Source organism: Fringilla coelebs, assembly GCF_963513975.1.
Source record: "Fringilla coelebs genome assembly, chromosome: 1".
Classification (NCBI taxonomy): Eukaryota; Metazoa; Chordata; class Aves; order Passeriformes; family Fringillidae; genus Fringilla; species Fringilla coelebs.
The window spans coordinates 43596060-43618462 of record NC_140028.1 but is presented as its reverse complement, the minus strand read 5'-3'; the positions used below and the strand labels follow the sequence as shown (position 1 = coordinate 43618462).

Genomic DNA, 22403 nt, shown 5'->3' with positions numbered 1-22403 from the left:
AAAGCTAGACTCCATCTGTGTGTAGTGTATATTTAGAAAACAGCTTTTGGTTTAAACTTTCCCAGCAGCTGAAAGAAAATTGCAGGAGGAAAATGTATGGAAATTGGTCTGACAGTGTCCTTTTAAGGGACACTGCTTTTTTCTCTAATCCATAAAATCAGCGATCACAAGAGCAGTTCGGCCATAAAGCTGTCATTGAAGCTAAGTTGCCTTATTTGGTACCAGTCGGATTTTTAAGTTATAGCTGCTTTCAAAAGCCCGCTGCATTGTGGAAGAGCTTTTCTTGTCTCCTTATCTATTTGCTTGTTAGACTGGTTGTGTGTATCCTTCAAGAGCAGAGGGAAGCTCTAAAGCTACTCAGCTCTGCAGTATGAGGCACTGGAGATGCCTTCTTTTCCCGGGCTTCCTTCCACCTTTTTTTCCCCTGGGCTTTCAAGTTCTGCTGCAGACAACAGAGACATTGGCAGCATTGGTCAGCAAAGCTGTGCCAAGTATCAGAAAAAGAAATCCACATCTCCAAAAGAAAGATCCTTTTCTCTGAGCTGATGCTTACAGCATAGGATACCTATTTGGGAACTGCTTGTCTGCTCTCCATGGCTGGGAAAATAATTCATACAAGAAGCAGGTGGTAGTGTTTGATTGGACTTTCACACTGCAGTTATTGTGGGGAAAGGTAGTGCTCCAGTGTGATTTAGATCTCATATTCTGGCTATTTCTGTTCATTAAAGAATCAAGCCCATTTTCACAGCAGCCTGAGGTATTTTCTCCTATGGACAAACATTTTCATATCTTTCCAAATATCTTGCTGTGTTTCATCCCTGAGACTGTTGCAGTGTGAGATGTTTTCCATTGATCACTCACTGTATAAGAGAAATAACATTTTTAATTACACCTGGTGGTAATTGTTTATAAATGGAGTACAGATACTTCGTCTGGAATTCTCAGCTCTGAAAAGAATTCCACAACATGCAGAGATGATACATGTCACTGCATAAGTGCTGCTTAGCTTCCTCATGGGGTAACCATAGTTCTTTAGCAAGTTAAAGCAGCAGCTTATGCAATCAGATATGAAAATTTAGCCATCCCTTTGGATATGGGGATACTACTTAAATATGTATGTCTATAAAATATATCTACATATATTCTCAGCAGGGCTCGATATTTTTGCATCTTAAATTTTATTTAAGGAAGGCTCAGTTACTGATTGAAAAAACAAATGAACTAGGATTTGTGATTACTTTATCCAGACACCTAAGAAATTTAAGGCTCTAGATCGCATTTTTAAAATCAACAGGGATATCTTAGCATTTAAATCTCTTTGAAATGTAAAGGGGCATAAATCTCTGAGTGCTTAAAGGTGTGAAGAGTTCAGGAGCAGTTGCAGTCCCTGAGCATATGCAATCTTAACATCTCACAGTCAGAACTCGCCTATAACTAGTTGCCATTGCTCCTTAGACAAGCAAAGTTTCTTAAATTACGGTAACAAATTGCCTGTGCTGGTCTCTCCTTATCCTATATTTCTTTTGAATTTGTGCTCCCTTGCCAGTGTTTTCTCTCATTTTCTTTTTCCAAGTACCATCAGCAGTGATTTTTCATTTGAAAATTGGTCATACACAGTGATAGCCCACATCCACTTGGTACTTGTCACACGATACTCAAAACAGATGAGAGCATGCAGAGTTGAATACCACCCTTAACCACAAAGCATCTTCAGGCAGTGACTCTAGAAGAGAGTCTGGAAGTGAGTGGGAGCTAAGTGTCTCCAACCCAGCCTTGTGAGAATGACTTCTAGTCGTCAGTTGTATCATCGTACTGACTAAAAATAGCCTGGAAAAGCTTTGCTAGTATCACTTGTTCTTTTTAGTAAATCAGGGCTACAGGCAAACAGTGTTTGAAACTTATTCCCAAGTGTTTCTGTAGAGACAAGATAAAATAATTTTGAGATGTCTAATTACTGATTTTTTTGTGCATGTTTGTTTGCTTGTTTGAGCAGAAAAAAGTCACATTAAACACTTTCTTGGATACTCTCATGTCTGATCCCCCGCCACAGTGTCTAGTGTGGTTACCACTTCTGCATCGACTGGCAAATGTTGAAAATGGTAAGTAAAGAGGCACTGCCAAAACACAGTTACAAAAATAAACTTTGGTGTGACGATTTTCACACTCTGTAGATGGTTTTGTAAAAGCTACCGTACTGGGTTCACTGACTCCATGGGCTATTTTTACAGTGACTGGTAAAATATTTCAAGTCCGTTGGTCATTCAGCCAGGAACATGGCTTAAATTTTGCTGTGCTCAGGAGGTTAACCTGATTGTGTCTCTTTCTGTGCTCTGGATAAGCAAAGAGCAATAGGACTTCATCCATTCACACACTTATATTTGGTAAACTATCAAGACCACAACTTTTATTAGCTATGACATATGGCAGCAGAGAGGGAGCAGCTTGGCAGTTTCCGTTCATGCAGTATTCCTGGCAGGAGATGTCAGTGCGGTGCAAAACACCATCCAAAAGGTCCTCAAGAAGGATCTACTCCTAACTCTACACTGCCAGATCATATCCTCTGAAAAGGAAGTTCCCTGTGGATGGTGAGCATCCATTTTTGGTGATAGAAGGAAAAGGAGGAAAAGTCGTGTGTGTTCCTGTGCCAAACAAATCCCTCTTCCACTTAAAGGCACCAAGGTGGGTAAGGTGATGTTCCCAAGTCTTTTTGGCTACAGAGCAACCTATCTGTCCCACCTTCCTCTTGTCATCCATCCCTGTCCCTCACCAGCTTCACAGTGTTTCCTAGCCTAGAGCAGAAACCCTTCTTGCTGCAAAATTCTGGCAAGCAGTTGAACCCCTGACATATTCAGCACTGATCCAAATTTTCCCAGACTGAACCTTATGACAGAAAGGCAGAGGGTGGCTGGGAACAAGGGGATGTTCAGTACCCTGTGGTAAATTTGGTACAGGCTGTAGCAAGGAAAGAGGAACAGAAATAGCAGTATTGCCTGGAAGGTGCTTCCAAATATCTTAATTGGTGCTTTAGCGTCCTCAGTGACTTGCTTCCTTGTCACTATCTGCTTCTGAACAGAGAACAAGACCCTCCAAAGGCCAGCTTTCCAAATCTGGCCATCCAAAGCTACATGTTCAACCCCATATATAGGTACCTAAATGACACCACTTGTACAGATGAGACAGCAGTAATTAAGAGACAATAGCATGTCTAAGTACATTTTCATCCTTTCAGTAGTCATAGAGCTGAGTTTGACTTTTCCTCCAAGATACCTCACCTCAGCTGCTTAAAACACAACAAAGCATTCAGCTTCTCCAGTGGTGCAGCTGCAGTGGATTTTCCCACATACAAAATCCCTCTGTCATAGAATGGTGTGGATTGAAAGGGACCTTAAAGATTATGTATTTCCAACTCCCCAGCAGGGACAGCTTCCATTAGACCAGCTTGCCCAAATCCCCCTCCAACCTGGCCTTGAACACTGGTTATCCACTTCTTCAGGCAACCCAATCCCATGCCTCACCATCCTCACAGTAAAGATGTTCTTGCAAATACCTAATCTAAACCTACCTTCTTTCAGTGAACGCATTCCCCCTTGTCCTATCCCTACATGCCCTTGACAAAAGTCCCTCTCCAGCTCTCTTGTCACCCCCTTAGGTACTGGAAAGCTGCTCTAAGGACTCCCTGGAGCTTTCTCTCCTCCAGGCTGAACAACTCTCAGCCTGTCTTCATAGGAGAGCCTTTATCTTCATGGCCCTCCTCTATACTCTGTCATGTATTCTATTAGACACTGAACATTGAACACACACTTTTTTTGCTGCTGTGAGCAGGAGGCATGGATACCAGCTCAGAAGTGAAGAAGGGTTTGGTGCCCAATGTAGGAAGTGTTCCCCATGGCTTAGCGCAGGGTGCTGTATTTTCTTGGATCAGAGCTGTCAGCAGCATCCAACACTGCAGATTGCTTTAAACAGGGAAGGGAGCACCCTTCAGTTTGGGGTTTGTCCATGAACTTTTTCTGGGTGTTGCTTTGTTTTGTTTTTTGGCTCATCATTTCTTTCTCCCGCCCAGTCTTCCACCCCGTCGAGTGTTCCTACTGCCACAGCGAGAGCATGATGGGGTTTCGCTACCGCTGCCAGCAGTGTCACAATTACCAGCTCTGTCAGGACTGCTTCTGGAGGGGCCATGCCAGCGGTTCCCACAGCAACCAGCACCAAATGAAAGAGTACACGTCATGGGTAAGGGAAGGCTCCTGCCTCGCTGCAGACTGCTTTGCCCTCCAGCCCCAGCCACAGCTCTGGGCAGCTGTGTGGCTCAGGCGGGCTGGGAGCCGGGCCGGCACTTTGGATTAGTGATCCTGTCTGGGAGGCTCCGGCCCTGGGAGCCATCGGGAGAGCGTGGAGGTGGGAATGGTCTTTCCTGGGTGAGGATCTGGGGCGTGCCGCGGTGAGGGCAGCGCAGGAGGGGCTGGCAGCGGGGCACCAGGCTCATGGCAGCTTCTCCCCTTCCCACAGGACTCACGGTAAAATCATCATTGGCTTGCTCTGTTTGGCTACGTGTAAATGAAATGATGAATACTTAATGCTCATTCATCAATATTTTCAGTTGAGTGGCTGCAGCATATGCGTAGCATTTGGGATGATCCTGGCACTGGAGATTTGAGCGTGGTCACAGGCTTAGTTCCACAGAGTGTTTACTATAGAGAAAAGCTCACTTCAGTCTTTTTGTTGTTAATCAAAATAATGCAGTGTTTTTCCTAAGCTGAAAGGGAAGTATCAACAGCTGCTGGAACCTTAACCTTCCCTGAAGGGCATGAGACCTGGGGACTCAGCTTTCCATGGACTGGAGCAAAGCCCCAGTTGACCCCCTTGTTTACAGAGCATCAAAATCCTTCAGGATTCAAACACAGATAGCAGAAAATACATAATTAATTTCAAACATTTCAAAAGTATATTGTTTTTAAAAAAAAGGAAAACTATGAATAGAGCAAAAGCTCCCATTTTTATGGTACTTTGAGTTCATTATTTAACAAAGTTCTGATTTTTAATACTTTTTAAATGTCTGGTTTTCTGTTGCTGGAACAGGCAAGGGTTAAATTGGATGTGGTTTGCTCTGTATGCCAGTCATACAGCCCTGCACTGCATCCCAGCAGACCTGGGTCTGTAATTGTTTTTGTGGGTCCTAATTGCTGCTTGTTGCATAGACACAAATGGCCAGAGTTTAGTATCTGAATAGGAAAAGTGCTCACTGTGTAGCTCAGACTCCATTCCTAGCAGCAATTTATGCTGTAAAATCCATTTTTTGCTGTAGCCAGGGAACTGTAATTATAGGTAGGAAGTAATTGGAAAACTTAAGATTTCTGCTCAGCGGAAGACAAAAATGTGACCACATGCCTAGTGCTTTCAAATGTTTCCTTGCCAGAAACAAATGTTTTGCTTCTAGTTTGAAGTTGCCTTTCTGTAGCATTCATTAGCATTTGTTCAAACCTGTTTGGCATTCTCCATAATGCATCAGTATTGAGCTCCACATGCAGAGCTCGATACATACTTCATTGGAAGTGTTTATGGGTGCAGTGGAAATCAACTCTTCCCAATTCAGAGTGAAATTGCATTTAATGAATGCAAGAGAAAGAGCTTGAACTTTATGTATTTAGGTTGGATTTCTCTAGTAGAAATATTTCATTATAGACTTGGTGGCAATCATATGTCAATGCAGGATGTATATGCACAAATACAAAATCCTTTCTGTCAAATTCCAGGAAGATTTTTCAATTTCAGCCTGTAGAGCTGTGTTTTGGAGGGAGGAGGCAGTGTAGGGATCACTAACCCTTTTTTACTGGCGTAGAGCTGAATCACAGAGAGCTGAGTTGAATTCCCTGAGAATGCTTCACACAGTCTAAAAGACATTGGATCTCAGAAATCCCTTAGAAGGGAAGTTGAGTCTTCTCCTCAACTGCATAGTCTCCAAACAAAACAGAAATCACAAAATACTGATTTTTTTTTTTTTTTTTTTTTTTACATTGTAAAATTACCCTTCTTGCACAGAGACCCTCCTATCTTTTGGGAACAGTGACAGTACATCAGTCTCTTTTGAAGTGCTGTTGCCACTGTGGGGCAATTCCTGGCAAGCCCCTGTCTCAAATTTCCATTCTCCAGTGGTCAGTGGCCACATGAGGTGGAAGAGAAGCTTTGTAATAGCAGCTAAACAGAGCAGGGTACTGGAGGTGGGGAGGGAGATACTAGTGAGGGGGAAGAACAAAGCAGCCTAGTGCCTGGCCCGTATCTGGGAGGGAAATGATGTCCCATACAGTGTATCTATAGGGGCAAGCGTGCTTGGATCTGTTCTCCTTGCATTCCCAAGCTGGTGAGGTACAAGCCAGCAGCAGTCCAGGTGACACAAACTGTGCTGTTCTTTGTTCAACAGTGCCTGAGTGCAGCATTGCAAAAAAGCCATGGCAACTTTCCCTATAGATACACCCCCAGCCTGCTCTAAAGGCTGCTGGAAGTAACAATAATCCCTTCCCAAATGGAGCACTCTTTGCCTTGCCAGACTCTGGGCTTGGGAGGGGGGCAAGGGGGATGTCAGTCCATAGGTACGTGAGCTGTTAGAGCTTCTTGTTGTTTTGTGCTTCCTGTAGCAGAAACAGTATGCACCTTACTTGTCCAGATTACCTCTACCTTCCTTGTTCCTCCCAGAAATCACCTGCTAAGAAGCTAACTAATGCACTTAGCAAGTCTTTAAGCTGTGCTTCCAGCCGTGAACCTTTGCACCCAATGTTCCCTGACCAGCCTGAAAAACCTCTAAACCTGGCTCATATTGTGTAAGTATCTGTGTGCTGTAGACAAAGTAAGCTTTGTTGTAGGAGTTGCTTGCACCAAGTGTAGATACTACAGCTCTGAACAAAGCAGGAGGCAGATGTGGCTTGTCCAGCTCAATGCATCACAAGTGCAAATTTGCTGGTGGGGGTATTGAGTGTAAAAAGTGTTCTTCCGGTGTGACTTCACCTGTAATAATCAATGGGATATATAGCTATAATCAACTACTGGGACTCGACATTGTAATGTCCCCATTCTCCTCAAGAGATGTCCATGCAATTTGATGGAGTTGCAGCACTTTGGGATGTATTGATGCTGAGAACATCAGTTCTGTCATCTAGAGACTGTTAACTTCAGTGTATCATAGGTATGCCTAGACACAAGGCACCAGAGAAAAGTGAAATCAGACCAATTTTGTACAATAAGGTGTCAGAGTTCTCACTGACTTTAGTGGAGCTGTGGCTTCACCCAGCCTTGAAGAATTGTGTTAGTCTGCATAAAAAGCAGGCCTTCAACTGCCAAGTCACTTGAAAAGAGTCTATTATCCTTATGTTTTGATATGTTGAGAAAGCAAGATTATTTTTTGGTATAGTAGCATGTCACTACTTTTTTTCGGCATGAGTCAAGAAACCCAAAGCAAAAAAAATGTATTTGTGCAGGGTGAGGAAGGTACCACTTAAGATGGGTTTTTTTCTAAAGCATGTCCACTACCCATAGTGGCAGACCCTCTGATTTTGTCATTTATCAACTTGGCTTCTTGGGTCCTTTAAAAAAAGGGGGAAAAACATTAAATTTCCCGCAAAATTAAGAAAAAATTAAGACATTGGTTGGAAGAAAGGTACAAAGAAATTAAGTTGGAAAAAATATTCCAAAAATACTGCCTTTAAAGTATTTCTCTTATTCTGGTGTATTTTTTAAGAAAATATCTTTCTTGACCATGTTCCCAGGGCTCCTGACTGAAGCATTTTGGGCAGCAGCTATTAGAATTGTATTTCCATGCTGCATACCTATGTTACTGGCTGCTGGAACTGCTCTAGTTTGTAATTATTATACATATTTACCTTTCTCCATCCTGAATATTTGTATGCAGCATCTCGAAGGGCAAGTGCACTCCAGCCATTGTGGGCTGTGCAACACCTGGAAAGTTCACTCAACCTGCCTGGAATTTATAGGATGAGTTGTGCTGATGGTCTTCTTTATGTGGTTATAGCACAGCTTCTTCAAGGTGTAAGAGAGTGCTCTGGTCTTCAGAGACACGGTGCCTCTGACAGATACATGGTGCCAAATCCCTGTCACACTTAATTGTCAGTTAAAACCCCTGCACCTCTTTATGGAAGAGTAGTGGGGGGATGCTGTTCTTTGGCAGAAATGATCCAGAGCTGGATCTGCTGAGCTCCCTCCCTGCTGTGCCTGGCCCTGCTGGCAAGTCAGTGATAATTTCACAGGGCAGATTTTGGCCATCCGTAAGGGAAATGGAGAGAGACAGAGAGCTTGAAACTGAAAGAGAAGCCTCTGTTCCCTGTTGGCAGGGGGATCTTGAAGCCCTGGGGATATGTCAGAATATAAAAGGTAGTGAAAACTGGGCTACTGTGGATGGATTAAATGCATTTAGGCAAGGCAAGGGGAAGGTACCATAATTAAGTAGGAGCTAATCCAAATTTTTGCTGTGAAATTAACACCTTCCCTTATTCCTAAATATACAGACAATTTAGAGTGACGGGATGTGAGAACAAACCACCATCTATTCTGGTTTATGACAGTTTCTCTTTATTCATAGATTGATGGTAATATAACTTGGCAATATATATTGGCTACAAGGATGCATGAGTGAGAAACCTGTAAGTTGTGGAGGTATCATGATCTACAGCATAATTGACACAAATTAACTGAGGGGAGAGGTATGCTACAGAACCTTGTCGAGAATATCTTCTCGCTGATGCAGTTTTTATTTTTAAACATAATGGAAGTTGAGAGAAACAGCTCTGGGCAGGAATCCAGGCAAAAAGGGGGTTTGTATTTGCATTAGATGGAAGAATTTTGGCAACAAAACAGTATCCTTTTCTTAGCTTCTAGCTTAAATGGGGACAAGTGCTCCCTGCATTACTATAGAGAGACTTTCTTTTTGTTTGTTCTTCCACCTTTGCCTGGGACCAGACAAAAAGACTGCATGGCTTTTTTGTTTTACTGGTGCCACACAAAATTTTGAATTAAGCAAGAAATACATCTAAAGCCTCATCTAGAGAAGTAGTTATCAGTGTGTCATAAACCTGATGGTAGAACTCCTCCCACTGATGAAAGGGTCATTTTTCCTCTGTACATAAGAATAGCAACATGAAAGAAAGTCCAGACAGCAGAGATGACAAATGGCATGGCCATGGAGATATTTTTCAAATCTATTCTGCACTGGCCTGACTTCATTTCCATCTTAAGCCTGTGGGAGCATTATTTTTGACATCAGTGTAAACAGGTTGGAGCAGCCTGAAGCACTTTGGAAAATTCCTCCTATTTAATTTGGTTTATTACTGTGGATATATGTTGTGCCATAGCATGCTTTTATTACATAGCATATTTCAATAGCATCAAATGTTTTCTGTCTCCTTGAGGACAGTTAATTCAGTATCACTTTTATCAGAAAGCTTAATCATTCACTTTCAGGAGTTTAAAAATAACCTCAGAAAGATATAATTTATAGTTAATAGCTGAGTTTTCCTTTGATTTGCAATCAGAAAAAAAAAGTCTGTTTTTCTCGTCTTACCATATCACACAACTCTGTGTGTTTGAACATCCATTTGATACTCAAGTGGAACCTCAGGACATTGACAGTGGGCATCAGCCTTTAGGAAACTTGCCTTAGGAAAGCTCTGGATTAGTTTAATACCATTTTTTATTATGAGAATTGACAAAGTAATGCTAATCAGGAAACCATAGCGAGGTCTTGGAGTTTAAAGACATTTGTACACAAGAGTAACTTTGCTTTTGTAAACAGATTAATGACCTTTTATGCATAGAGGCTCTCATGCTTTATCAGATTCAATGTCATAAGAATGGAGTATGTCCAATGTACTACTTAGACCATATACATATTGAACTGACAATTAAATTAATGATCTCTTTTCCATTTTATTCTGCTGCAAAAGAGATACTTGGTGAGTATTTTTCTTCTGTAGTACAATTGTTGAAGCAAAAGCTTGGAAAAATTGCAGTAATCTCAGTATTACAAAAAAAAATAACATTAAACACTTCTCTATAAGTACATGGAAGACAAAGGACTGCTTCTCTAATTCATGACTGATCAGAAATGAAGTTTTTCATGTGGTTCTGCGGATGCAGGGTTAGGTTAAAACTGTATAAATAAAGAACACTCTACATCCTACCTCTTGCTTTTTACAGTTTTAAACTTCTTAAAATCAGTGTAGCATTATCATGCTGAGAAATTAATTTGAATGTTTCAAATACCATATATTTGCCTTTTTATAAGAACTTATAGGACAAAATATATAGTTATAGTTTAGTTCCATGCAGAACTGGGTTTCTTGGAAGTGCTTTGGTTGACCAGTTGTCTTGCATAATTGGAGCCCAGTGAATATTTTGCAGATGGCTAGCATATTTCAATTTGCACATCTGCAGAATTCAAAAAGCAAGATAGATCTTCCAGAGAGCCTAAAGGAAATATTAAGCAAATTGAGGTCTGAATTATATCTGGCTTCAGATTCTGCTCATAACTGATTGAAAGCCCTGTGATTTTAAAGCAGATAGATCTTTTGCCCAATGTTCCATAAGAAGTCTGATGAAAAGGGGAATTTCTCCTTAATGGATACAGAAGGAGAAAATTACACACAGATTATTTTTAAGAGTAGACAGTAAAAGAAAGCAGAGGAAAATTCCTTCTTGTTTCATTTTTTTGTAAAAGCAGGAAATTAAGAATATAATAATAAAATCATCATTACTAATGGGTCCTCTTGAACTAAATACTTACTCTGAATTTCGACTTGCGGTTTGATATACCGGTTAAAAAGCTTTGCCATCAAAGCAATTTAAAATTCCATGTGTATTTTATGAGATGCTGAGGGCTTGGGTACACTGTGGTCACTATGTGGATGTGGCAGCGTGGAGCTTAGCACCAGGAATATCTTCATGAAAAGATTTGTCATTTATTGGCAGTTCCATGCTGCAGACCTCCATGCTACCACAGGAAACTGACTGCCAGTGCTCATCCTGGCTGGTTGAAAGCAGGGACTGCACCCTGGACTGTTGCCTTTGGAAAGGAACAATGGCATCATGGCTATTCTGCCAAAGCAGGGGGAAAAAAGTTGAGCAGGTTGCTTAAAACTCACCTCAGAACACACAAAGACATTATTTCCCTCCTGGTCTAAGTACCAGTGTTTTTTTATCAACTTCTTGAAACCACAGCATCTATAATTTGAAACTTTTACTATGTAAAGCAGAAGATGCCAGTTGCAATGTTACTTTAAAGAAGCTCATTCTATTCTACATAAACACTGTTGCTGATGGGGGGGGTTTGGTGCAAAATTAATGCAGCTGGATGTTTTGCCTTTCAGGCCCCCCCGACCTGTAACCAGCATGAACGACACACTCTTCTCCCATTCTGTTCCCTCAGGAAGTCCCTTTGCAAACAGAAGGTGAGTTCTTATCCTTATTTATATCAAACCATTATATGATAGTGGTGGAAGTGGAAGTTTCAATTTTCAGTTCCCTCACAGGGGTAAAAATAAAAAAACAAGCCCTCTCACCAAACCCAGTAAAATCAAGAGACGTGAGCAGAGAAATGCCTTGGTTAATTTGGACTGATACTCAGACATCTGAACAGAGAGCTGGAGTCAAGGCACCCCAAGCTCCCCATAGCAGAGCACTGAATTTCAGCTCTCATTTGAACCATTCTGACCCACTAAAAAGGGCTCACATGCAACCCCAGGCACCCTCCCACAGGGACCCAAAATGGGCTGTTGGTGAGAAGTCATTTTGTAACAGCACTGTGGGAATAGGAACTGGGATGTGCCATTGCCTGCTGGGAATGCCTGCATCATACCACAAGGAATGGATGAACAAAGAGAAGATGTCTTTGTACTTCCAAGACACAGCAAGACATCCTGTTAAATCATTCTGATTTTCATTAAAATCAATAAGGAAGAAAGAGTAGTCTTGAAATATGGTGACTGACCCTTCAGTAAACAAAGCAGGGAAGTCTCAAGGCAGGGAAATCCCAAAAGAGGAGGTGCTTGCAGCTGACTGTACATTTTGACTCAATATTTTGGCTCGTCCAGCCAAAATATGTGTGTAGCATTTGCTAGCTGTCTGACCCCATCTATGTGAGCCTACAAATGCACACAGGTAAGAAGGTGGCAGGAAAATAACTTCCTGCTGTCTTAGGGAAGATGAGCAATGTGTCTTCCTTGGGTGCATTTTATTGCTTGATTCCTGCTGTGTGTGTCAGTGCTTCAGCATTCCCAAATGACTAAACACAATCTCTGGATATGCACAGCTACATATTTTAACATCAAAACTGAAACCAAACCTGCAGTGTACACTGCAAAGTCAGAGTGTAGATGGTTTACTACTTATTTGATTTATGAATTTTGTTTCCAGGAGCTGTGAGCTGTAAATTCTATGTTGTCTCAGTGCTAGTGGGTGTGACTGAGATGCTTTTTGAAAGCCAGTCCCAAAGCAGCCCCCAAGGCCAGATCTGCTGCCTATACAGAGAGACTGCAAATGCAGATTCATTTCTGTAGTTGGAATATATGGGGGTTTATGTGCAAGGCAGGGTAATATATTTGTAGCCTCTCCAGGAGAGGTCGCTAAGAGCAGCACTCTTTAGGAGTGCTGCTGATGCTTCTGTTAATTCCCAAGACGTGCCTGTGCTTGATGAGCAGAAGTACACTGCTCCTTAGGCAAGGACCTGCAGCAACACTCACAGCACTGTCTACTGTGCTGCTCGTCTCTCTTTGCCTGTAAAACATACCTGATTATTTTACCTTTGTCTTCTTTAGTAACTGACTGTATTTAACTATCAGGTTTAAACATACATGCTTCTTGAGCTGTTAGAATTCCTTTTTTTTTCCTAGGAAACACTCCTTGATGAGAATCCCCTGAAGGCAGGTGATAGTACCACCCCCTCAAGCATAGGTACCCAGACTTCCTTATAAGTGGAGAGTGTGACATCCCTGTACAGCTGGAAGTTTCCATGATGCGGCAGTCATTCTGGCTTCTTTAGAGTTAACTGTACCCTGATAAGTAAAGTAATTACATTGATTGTATATTAGAAGTTTTGTCACTTTTGTTTCATTGACGTAGCAGGATTTTAGGAGTTTGACAGCCTAATCTCGGTATTTTTATTTTCACCTTTTACAAATTTAATTTGCATCTTTTTATTGGAAAGAAAAAGCACCCCACAAACAGCCAAGTCAGTACTCTTTCTAAATAAATTAGATTTATTGTTACGAACCCTCTCTGAACACTCTGCTCTCTGTGTATTCTTTTTGAGGTATTAACAAGGTTTCATTGTTTGAATCATTCAGGTTACTTGGGGGTATAAATGCAGCCAGTCCTGTGGCTGATGAGCATTCTCTTATAAAGCTGTATGTAAATCAGCTTCACAACAATTCACGGTCAGTATGAGAGCACTAACCTACTAATCGCAGTAGTTCTGTAGCTCATGCACTAAATCATTAGCAATTCTGCTAAACTACTCAAAATATTCTTTAAGGAAGGCTCTGATGGGCTAGAGGGTTTCTGTGGCTCTAATTAATCTTTTGAATAGACTTCCTGCTGGCTGTGGGCTTTGCCAACTTCTCTTGCTTCTGCGCAGCACAACTCTTTCCTTTTTTCCCTTTCCCGTAGGATTAATATTAATGTGTCCAGCGGAAGCTGGAAACATTGCTTTTGTAAACTACACCTTTGTGGTTCCATCATCAGTGTATGACTTGCCTGTTGTGTTCTTGACCAAGGAATGAATGAGAATTGCACAAAAGCCTGGAAGTGATTTCAGGTCTCACAGCCAGCCTCCTCTGCCTCAGCTCTCGCTGTGGGTGGCTGCTGTTCTGCCCAAAGCACTGCTTGCCAATAACCCTCCCCAGACCCCTCAGCTTTGCTTTTCAAAATGACCACAGGAAAGACACATCTAAGTCCTCCTGAAGCTAATGAAAACTTCCCATTTACATAGTGAGCACTGGATTTGGACCCCTGCCTCTTCCAGCATTCCCTCACATCTCAGTGACCTAAAGGAAGGTCCTGTTTCATTCTGCATTAAAGAAATACGCAATTGCATAAGAACAGTTTCCCCACCTTTTTTTATGTGGAATTATGCGGAAATTTCCTTTTTTTTTTTCTTGTTAATCCATGAGCGCTAACTATAATTCAGTAAGAATTATCGATATGAAGGTACTTTTCTGCTAAATGCCAAGATCATCAGTCTGGGTCAGGCTAAGAACTGTATCTTCATTCATTCTTTAAGTTTTACAGTTAGTATTGCCCTGAGAAAATCAGGCCCCATTAGTGGAAGCTCACCCTCTTGAGCACAAGAGAAACAGACTTTGATGGCTCTGTTTGCAGTTGTGCTGGTTTTATATTAAATACTCCATGATTCATATTATAATAAGAAGAGTACAAACTCAGAGTAAAATTTCTAGCTGAATGTAATCAACACTAAAAGTTCTGCTGGCTGTGTTTTCACTGCAGATAACTTATGGTTAATTTAATTTGTGTTGCAGTCTAGTCCAGAGGTTTCAGATAGCTTTAAGTGACGTTCTTTTGCTGTAGCTAATATTCAGGGTTTCTCTCCATTTTTTTGCAATTTTCAATGGCTTAGAGGGCAGCAGAAGATGAGAATATTACTGCCTTTGCAGTATATATATTTATATATATACTTATATATATATATATATATATATATATATATATATTTATATATATATATTTATATATATATTTGCCCTTGCAAACCCAATGATTTGCATATGTTACATCAAAACAAGAAAACTTAGCATTATAGAAACTTTTGTCTGTTCAAGACAAATAACTCCATACACTGAATTAATGTTTTTTTTCCTTATTTGAATAATTTGAATGTTTATTCAAAGGAGAATTGGCAGAGAAAGTCATTCATAGCATTCCCATGGTATTTATTTCAGTTACTTGTGCTCACATAAGAACATAGCCATTCTAACCAGTTCCTCCCTGTGGCAGCAAATGCTAAATTCAGCACACCAGCTCATTCTGCTGCTGGAAATGGATAGCATCTCCTAAGTTCAGCACACTACTATATTTCTGGATACAGGGGAGAAAACTGGAAATTAACCAGGAGGATGGAGAATCTGGTTAGAGGAAAGATCTTTAATAATTGATAAATGCAGTGACAAATTGCGGGGAGCAGCTGAAAGGAGATGGAACATTATATACTATTTACACTTTAATTTCATCTGAAGCACTAATTTTGGGTGGGTACACAATTATTCCAAAGCTCAAAGGAAGTTGGGTTCAGGCTTTCCCACAGTTGCTTTTAATTTCTTCAAACTGCTTTAGAATTAAAGTCCACTTAAAATTTCTGTGCTTGTTTGCTTAGTTTGAGCCAGCAGGTCCATAAGAGAGCTTTAATGAGGAGGTTGGCTTAGCAATTACAAGCACCTTTCTTCTTAATGTATACAGCGTGGAAATTGGTATCAACAATATGCTCTGTACAGCTCAAGAACAGCTTTAAAGCACTTGTGTTAGAAAAAAAGAATCAAAAAAGTCTGTGATCTTCTCCCAAATACCAAATCATGGTCATTTGCTGTTGACAGCTAACATGATTAAAACCACAAGGCCTGTAATTCTTTTTCTGTAGCTAATATTCAGGGTTTCTCTCAATTGCTTTGCAATTTTCAATGGCTTAGAGGGCAGCAGAAGACGAGAATATTACTGCAGAATAGGTAATGCCCTTGCAAACCCAATGATTTGCATATGTTACATCAAAACAAGAAAACTTAGCATTATAGAAACTTTTGTCTGTTCAAGAGAAATAACTCCATACACTGAATTAATGGGGTTTTTTCCTTATTTGAATAATTTTGTTCCCTTGCTGCAGTCTGTCATGCTGACTTAAAGTATATAGCTGCCATAGTAATGGGTACAATGTCTGTATAAGTGTTTTCTTTAAGCTATTGAATTATCCTGCTTAGGTAGGAGAAGATGAAACAGAATGTTTTTCTTGTATTTTTGTCAGTCCCTCCTTCACAGCTAATGCACTTAGTTCTTCTAAAGGGGTAATAAACTGGAATAAATGGTGTGATGCAATGCATTCTGGTGAACTTGAGATGACTTGGCAATTGTGTGATAGATAGAAAGAATGTGCTGTGATATCAGATACCCATAGCCAAGGAGAAATTGGGTCTTATTTAATGCTGAGTCAGAATGGCTGGTGCCTTCTTTGAACTTCACATAAAAGTTAAAGGAATTGGATATTCTACCTGGGCATAACAAGAGATTAGGCCAGATTTCTAGTCATCAACTAACTTGGAACAGACATACTGGCTGCTGCTGTTCTCCATGTTCCTGTCTCTAAGGAGCATGGTAGACTTTAACTGCATGCTGTCTCTGCGTGTTTTTTTCAGAACAAGATGAGAAGCCTTATTTCAGCAGAATATCAGCAATATTCTACCTGGCTAAAGGAAAGGTTTATATGTTTGATTGTTTAGTAGCCAGGCAGACACTAATGAGGGCGTAACATTTGCACCAATATTATTAGGTCTGTATCTTTATAGACATCTGCTCACAGCTGGAAGGTTTGTCTCTAAATTTGGATGGAGAAGCATTACTTAGCATCTTACAAGATGTTCCATTTTAGCAGGAATATATCTTTGAAATATCTGTTCCAGTTGGGAATTCTCAGTGGCCAGAATGATCTCTGAAGTATTCGTTGCATTTTGGGAATATGTGGAGGATGCAGGAAGATATGGAAGAACAAGAAGGACAAATGTCAGCTCCTCCAAGTGAAGGAGGGTTGGAAGGTAGAATCAGGGACAAAGGTGAAAGGGATTATAGAGGATGCAGACTAACCTTGGTATCCAAAGATACTGAAATTATAAAAGAGTTAGTAAGCATCTGGAGGATAATAAACAAGATACAATCGCCATAGATTTGTCAAGAACAAATTATACCAACCAAACTAATTTATTTCATTGACAGGCTGACTGATCCAGTGGGTTAAAAAAGAAGCAGCACATACAATACAGGTGGACCTTAAAAGGGCCTTATACATAGTCCCAGATGACACAGAAGTACCCAAAGGAAATACAGACATAGGGAAATTAGTAAAAGAGCAGCATTGAAAATAAATAATAACATTTTCAGAAGTTTGCTGTCGCTTTAGGAGAAGGACATCTGCTGGGATTCTTGAAAGCTATCCTAAATTAGACACTGCACTATTTCTCATAGTGACTTAATGGAAGCAATAGAGTGAATACATCCAATTTGTAGGTGGTACAAGGGTTGAAATAGTTGTGGAAAGGAGTGCTTGGAGAGCAGTTTCTAAATAAAAGAAAAGTAGCTCAGTAGCAATGGTAGTAATTGATGTCCAAATGATCTGAAATCAATTACAGGAAATTCTGTAATTATAAGTGAAAAGTGCTGTAGCAAGGAAGCAAATAGTCAAATAAAAGATGGGAGCATAATTGGATGGATAGAATTATTTTAAAAGAGGACCTAGCAGTTGCAGTGAACCACAAACTAATTGAAGTCAGCAATACAATTGTTAGATTGCATTTGACCCTGGAACATCATGTGGAAAGCCATTAAAACTCATTCCCCAGAGGAGGAGACATCTGCCTAGAAGTTTGCTTGTAGTTTAGGGCAGCAGCACGGGGGTAGATATGCTAACCAGCCTGCCTGGAGTCCAGAGGAGACACCCAAACATCAGAAAAACTGAGGAAATGTAACTCATGAGAAAAGGTTGGAAGATTAAAGTTTTCTTAATGGACTGTAAAGCAAAGGGCCATGGTATCAGTTGCTCAGTGAGTAATCCTTGCTCGCCTGTCTCTCCACACTGACTGTGTGGCCTCTGGAGCATAGGAGGGGGGAACTTGTGGTTGGTGGAGGGCGCATTGTTAGAAAGCAAGGCACAAAATCTGCCCTGGGGCCTTTGGTCTCCCACTGTGGCAGCTTACTTATCTGTACTTTTAGAAGTGGAAGGTGCATTTTTGGCTCAAGTGGCACACCCTGTGCCCTGTGAATGCATTTTCCTTCTGTAACTGGGAAGAAAACGTGTGGAAAACGCATCCTTCTAGATGGCATGGCACATTTATCTGCATGGATTTTCCCCCAGTGGAAGTGCAATACACATAAGTGGCATGCTGGTGGGCAGAGAAATGTGAAACAAGCATTTTTTTCTTGCTGTGCAGTACCACATTTAATTCTATTTGTAAGCTATCTTACAAATTTATTATAAATCAATAGGCTTGAGTTCTTAGAACAACCTTTGGTCCCATCCTCTTCAGAACCCTACTGCCAACCTTGCCCTCCAAAAAGGAGGGGAATTGCACAAATCTCACCTCATTGAATTCCTTCTTTGTCCCAATATTGAAGGTTTTGCAGATTACCAGGCACCACATTTGTGCAACATTACCTGCCTAGACACACACACACACACACACACACACACACACACACCCCCACCCACCCACCCCTGGACGCACAAGTGCATCCATGCTTTCTCACCTGTGAGGTGCCAAACAAAAAAATAGGTGATTAATTTTTAAAAAGAAGAAAGTAAAATATAATTTTGTTTTGCTTTGTTGTTTCTTAAAAACAAGGCAATGCTGCAGCCTGAAAAAAAATAAAAGAACATTTTCAATGTTTCTCATTTTTAGCCGGTGGTAGCTTGTTAACATGGATATTTAAGTGTTGGGAAAGAGGCAGTTACTGCAATCCATTAAATACTGTAATTAGGAAAAAAGTGTGTTTGGTGAACTATATATTATTTTAAATCAACAGAACAACAGTACTTCTGAAAATTAAACTGCTGTATCCCATCACTGCGTCCAAATAAATGCCTTTCCATAGATTATCCAAACCATCTTACAGTTAATGTGGAGAAAAGCAATTTAGCTGTTATGGTAAAGCTTTCCCAGCTCAAAAGCAGCATTTGAGACTGTGTTTATCTCGGACTCTATCTGGAAAATACAAGCCTTCATCTCTCCATTTGTAAGAGAAGCACATTTTGTTTGTTATTTCTGTAGTGGAGGCTTTAATAGTTTGCTTTTGGAGAACAGGAGGGGAAACTCGTAATTCCTCATTTTGCATTTCCTGACGTTTTCTAGAATTCCTTTAAAGCTTCTATTATTTTTTATTCAGTCCAGGGCACTCAAATGAGCTTCTCCAAACTCTGTTCTATAATGAATTTCAGACATCACTGTTTACCCTCCTCTTAGTTTTCCTGTCTTATTAACTAGCTCTCCTTCCAAGAATACTGAAGTAGAGCAGAACAAACTGCTGGCTAGGGCTGCTCCAGCTTTCTTGAAAGGCAAAGGGTAAGTTAAAGAGAGAGTATGTTCTTAAATTGCACTAACACAGCTAAACCAAAACATTTTCCTTTATTCCTTCAACTTTTAATGTATTCTATATACATTTTTCCCTGAGAAAATTGTGATAAGTAATTAATCCCGTGAGCTAAGTAAGGCATGTTTAAATATATGTATGTACACCTGGACACATAAGGTCTGTGTATCAGACGCTTCCAAGCAAATCCAGCTTGTGAATTCAGTGTGTCAGTCATGTATGTTACATATCTATATTAATGGTTTTGTGCAATATAGAGTGTATTAAATAATGCTGACCTCACAATTTGCTGTATTTTGTAAGAAATGCTACTGTACAGCTCCAGAACTTCAGTCCCTGGTCTGATCTGGCATCTCACTGATTTCTGAGGCTGGTTCTGTCATCAAGTGGGATGCTACTTGCCTATCCTAAATCACTAAGGACTAACCACATAAATCACTAAGTACTAACCATGTAAATTCCAATCACTAAGTACTAACCATATAAATTACAATAATAACAAAATAATTTCTGCACTTGGCGTGTTGTTTAGTTTAGATATTTTTTTTTCCGAAGAACACTGAAGTAGTCATTCCTAGATTCCCATTTCACAATCTTACTTGCTCCTGCTCTCTGTTTGTCTCTGTGTCTGTCTGGCTCCCACCCTGCCCCTGTTCCAGGTTCCAGTACAGCCTGGATGTTGCAGACAGGCTGGCTGATGAACACGTGCTCATCGGGGTCTATGTCAACATGCTGCAGAGCAGCCCCGCACGGTTAGTGCAGGTTTGGCACCTTGGGGGCACCCAGCAAAGGAACCTTGCTCAGCCAAATGCTCTCCCTGTTCCCTTCCTTCCTGAGGAGCTGGAGCAGCTCTTCATGAGCACTAACCTGAAGTGAATGTGTATGAATATGGGCTATGTCCTCCCAAAGTTGGTGGATTGTGGCACTAGCTGCTATTCTCTCTACTGCAGATTGCAAGGTATTGCCAAGTATTGCAAATAATTGCATAGTCAAGAATGGCTATGCAGCTTGTTTGGGATACTGAGCTCTGGGCAGTGCAGAACTTGGTGGTAGTGCAGAAATCTTCACACAACAATAACTAAACAAGCCCATGTTTTCAAGGTATTAATTTTTGAGATAATTTATAATTTGTAGCTTCACCTTCCTTGAAAGTTAGAAACTGTAATAGTACATTAATAATTAAATCACAATAATAATTTTCTTACTAACCTAGTGAGAGAAATTAATTTTGATTTTTACATATGTCAGGCATTGCTTTTAAATCTGCCTGATTTCTTCATTGTTCGAATCTTGTATACAAATTTTCCCTTCTTTCATTTAGACTCAGGGCTTTTAAATGGGTGTCTTGAACATAATTAATTGTTAGAGCTTTGTCTCCTAAACCCATCAGCTGTCCTGGCACTTGAGATGCTGGCATTGCAGCATGCCACTCCAGGGGAGGGAAATGCTGCCTCAGCTCTCCAAGTGCAACAGAATTCCGGACTTTGCAGCCCTGTACAGCAGAGTGGGGAGCAGTATATGGCCCTAGAAAATGAGCTGAGCAGAAAACTGTACAATGTTTCTACCAAAACTGTGATCAGGAGGTTTATTTTGCTCATAGCAAACCCTTCAGTTTCCTGTGTTGCCACTCCAGAATATTTCCTGGGTTAGAAGAAAGTCTCCATTGACTCCAGTATGTAGGAGGCAATAAGCAGCTTCTCTGCAGTCTGTAAAATTTCACTTCTGCATGTAGTCCCTGTTGAAAATGGGAGTAATTTGTCATGCCCAGTGGATAAAAAAGTCTGCCTTCATTGTCCTGGATCTGCTTCTCTACTCTATAGCCCACTGGAATGTGCCAGTGGTGGAGGGTTGAAAAAGCAAACCATGTTTTAGTGAGGAAAATTAAAACCTTTTATCCTAAACAAAAACATTTTCAAGAGGAATTTCATTCCTGAAGAAGCACTTCCAGAAATCGGGCTTATAGAGGAATATTGACATGTGGCTGTGAAAGCTGGTTCTGGGGGGCATGTGTGTGACCAGGCATTGCTCACCCATGGCTGAGGGTAGGAATATGCTGCCACTGAGTCTGGTGTGACAGGGAGAAGGAGATGGGACCCTGGCTACCATGAGTGACTTACTTGATATGATTGCTCAGAGGGGAGTGAAGAATAGACGTGGTGGTGCTGGGCTGGTTTGCCATTTTAGGATTCATTTAGCTTCAGTTCTGGCTACCAGTTCCTCCTGAGACCTCTTTGTGAGTGCCTCACCTCATCTGTACTGTTTTCATCCTCGAAATTTTATTCTTTATATTCCAACCTGTTCCCTCAAGGCTTTGAGCCAACCTCACCAACTCATAGCACCTTTGTTTCCAAATATACATGTACAAATCATATGCCATGATATTCAACATTTATTTGGTTTTGAGAAATGAATGGGGGAGTGACTGACAACAACCTTAATTGTTTAAACAACTGATGCAAAGTATAGTACATAACATCTGATTACTGACATTAAATCACTGCAGTCACAGCATCCTCAATGAGAAACAATCTCAGTTATTTGTATAATTAGATTTTGACAGGAACATAACCTAGAGGGACAGTAGTCTCAGTCAAGCATCAGACCATACTGCATTGCCATTTTCTGCTTTGTTGGACTAAGACTGCTAGTAGAGAAATAGAATGGTTACATTTTGGTAAAAACAAGAACAAAATCTTGGCATCCTAGAGCTCCTGTGAGAAGTCAGTTTCCAGAGGAGTAGGTGAGACCTCTGCAGGAAGCTCAGCTGCTGCACCTCAAAGTCTGGGGTGTCATCTTCAGGCAAAGCTGACCTCCTCCTGCCCATGCCTCAAAGTGACTGGATGCAGTTTGCTCAAAACCCACACACTTGTGCCAGGATGGTGCTGAGTTCAAGTTACTTCACCTGCATCTTAAGGAGGTTTGGTGACCTGAGTAAAGCATGCAGTTAACCAAAATGAGGTAGCTTCTGATTTAGGGAGGCTGCAGCTGGCCAGCTCTGCTGTTCAATCTGCCTGCAAAATGCTACCTGTACCTACTCAGGCATCAGATAACTCAAG

At 40.8% G+C, this 22403-nt stretch overlaps 1 protein-coding gene across 16 annotated transcripts in view; it reads left to right on the top strand.

Annotated features, from left to right (window-relative positions):
• Window positions 1-22403, top strand: part of DTNA (dystrobrevin alpha) — a gene marked incomplete at its 3' end in the record, with an annotated part of 181353 nt that overhangs the window by 123771 nt on the left and 35179 nt on the right. For 6 of the 16 annotated variants that reach the window (XM_084210490.1, XM_084210489.1, XM_084210493.1 and 3 more), the window contains 7 exons: window positions 1994-2099; window positions 4061-4227; window positions 6685-6809; window positions 11364-11444; window positions 13338-13427; window positions 19242-19319; window positions 20007-20099. In XM_084210490.1, the coding sequence (XP_084066616.1) occupies window positions 1994-2099; window positions 4061-4227; window positions 6685-6809; window positions 11364-11444; window positions 13338-13427; window positions 19242-19319; window positions 20007-20099 (740 nt within the window). Of the gene's footprint in view, window positions 1-1993; window positions 2100-4060; window positions 4228-6684; window positions 6810-11363; window positions 11445-12884; window positions 13280-13337; window positions 13428-19241; window positions 19320-20006; window positions 20100-22403 lie in introns of those variants that run through there. The other 10 variants (XM_084210485.1, XM_084210484.1, XM_084210492.1 and 7 more) reach the window with 4 other exon arrangements.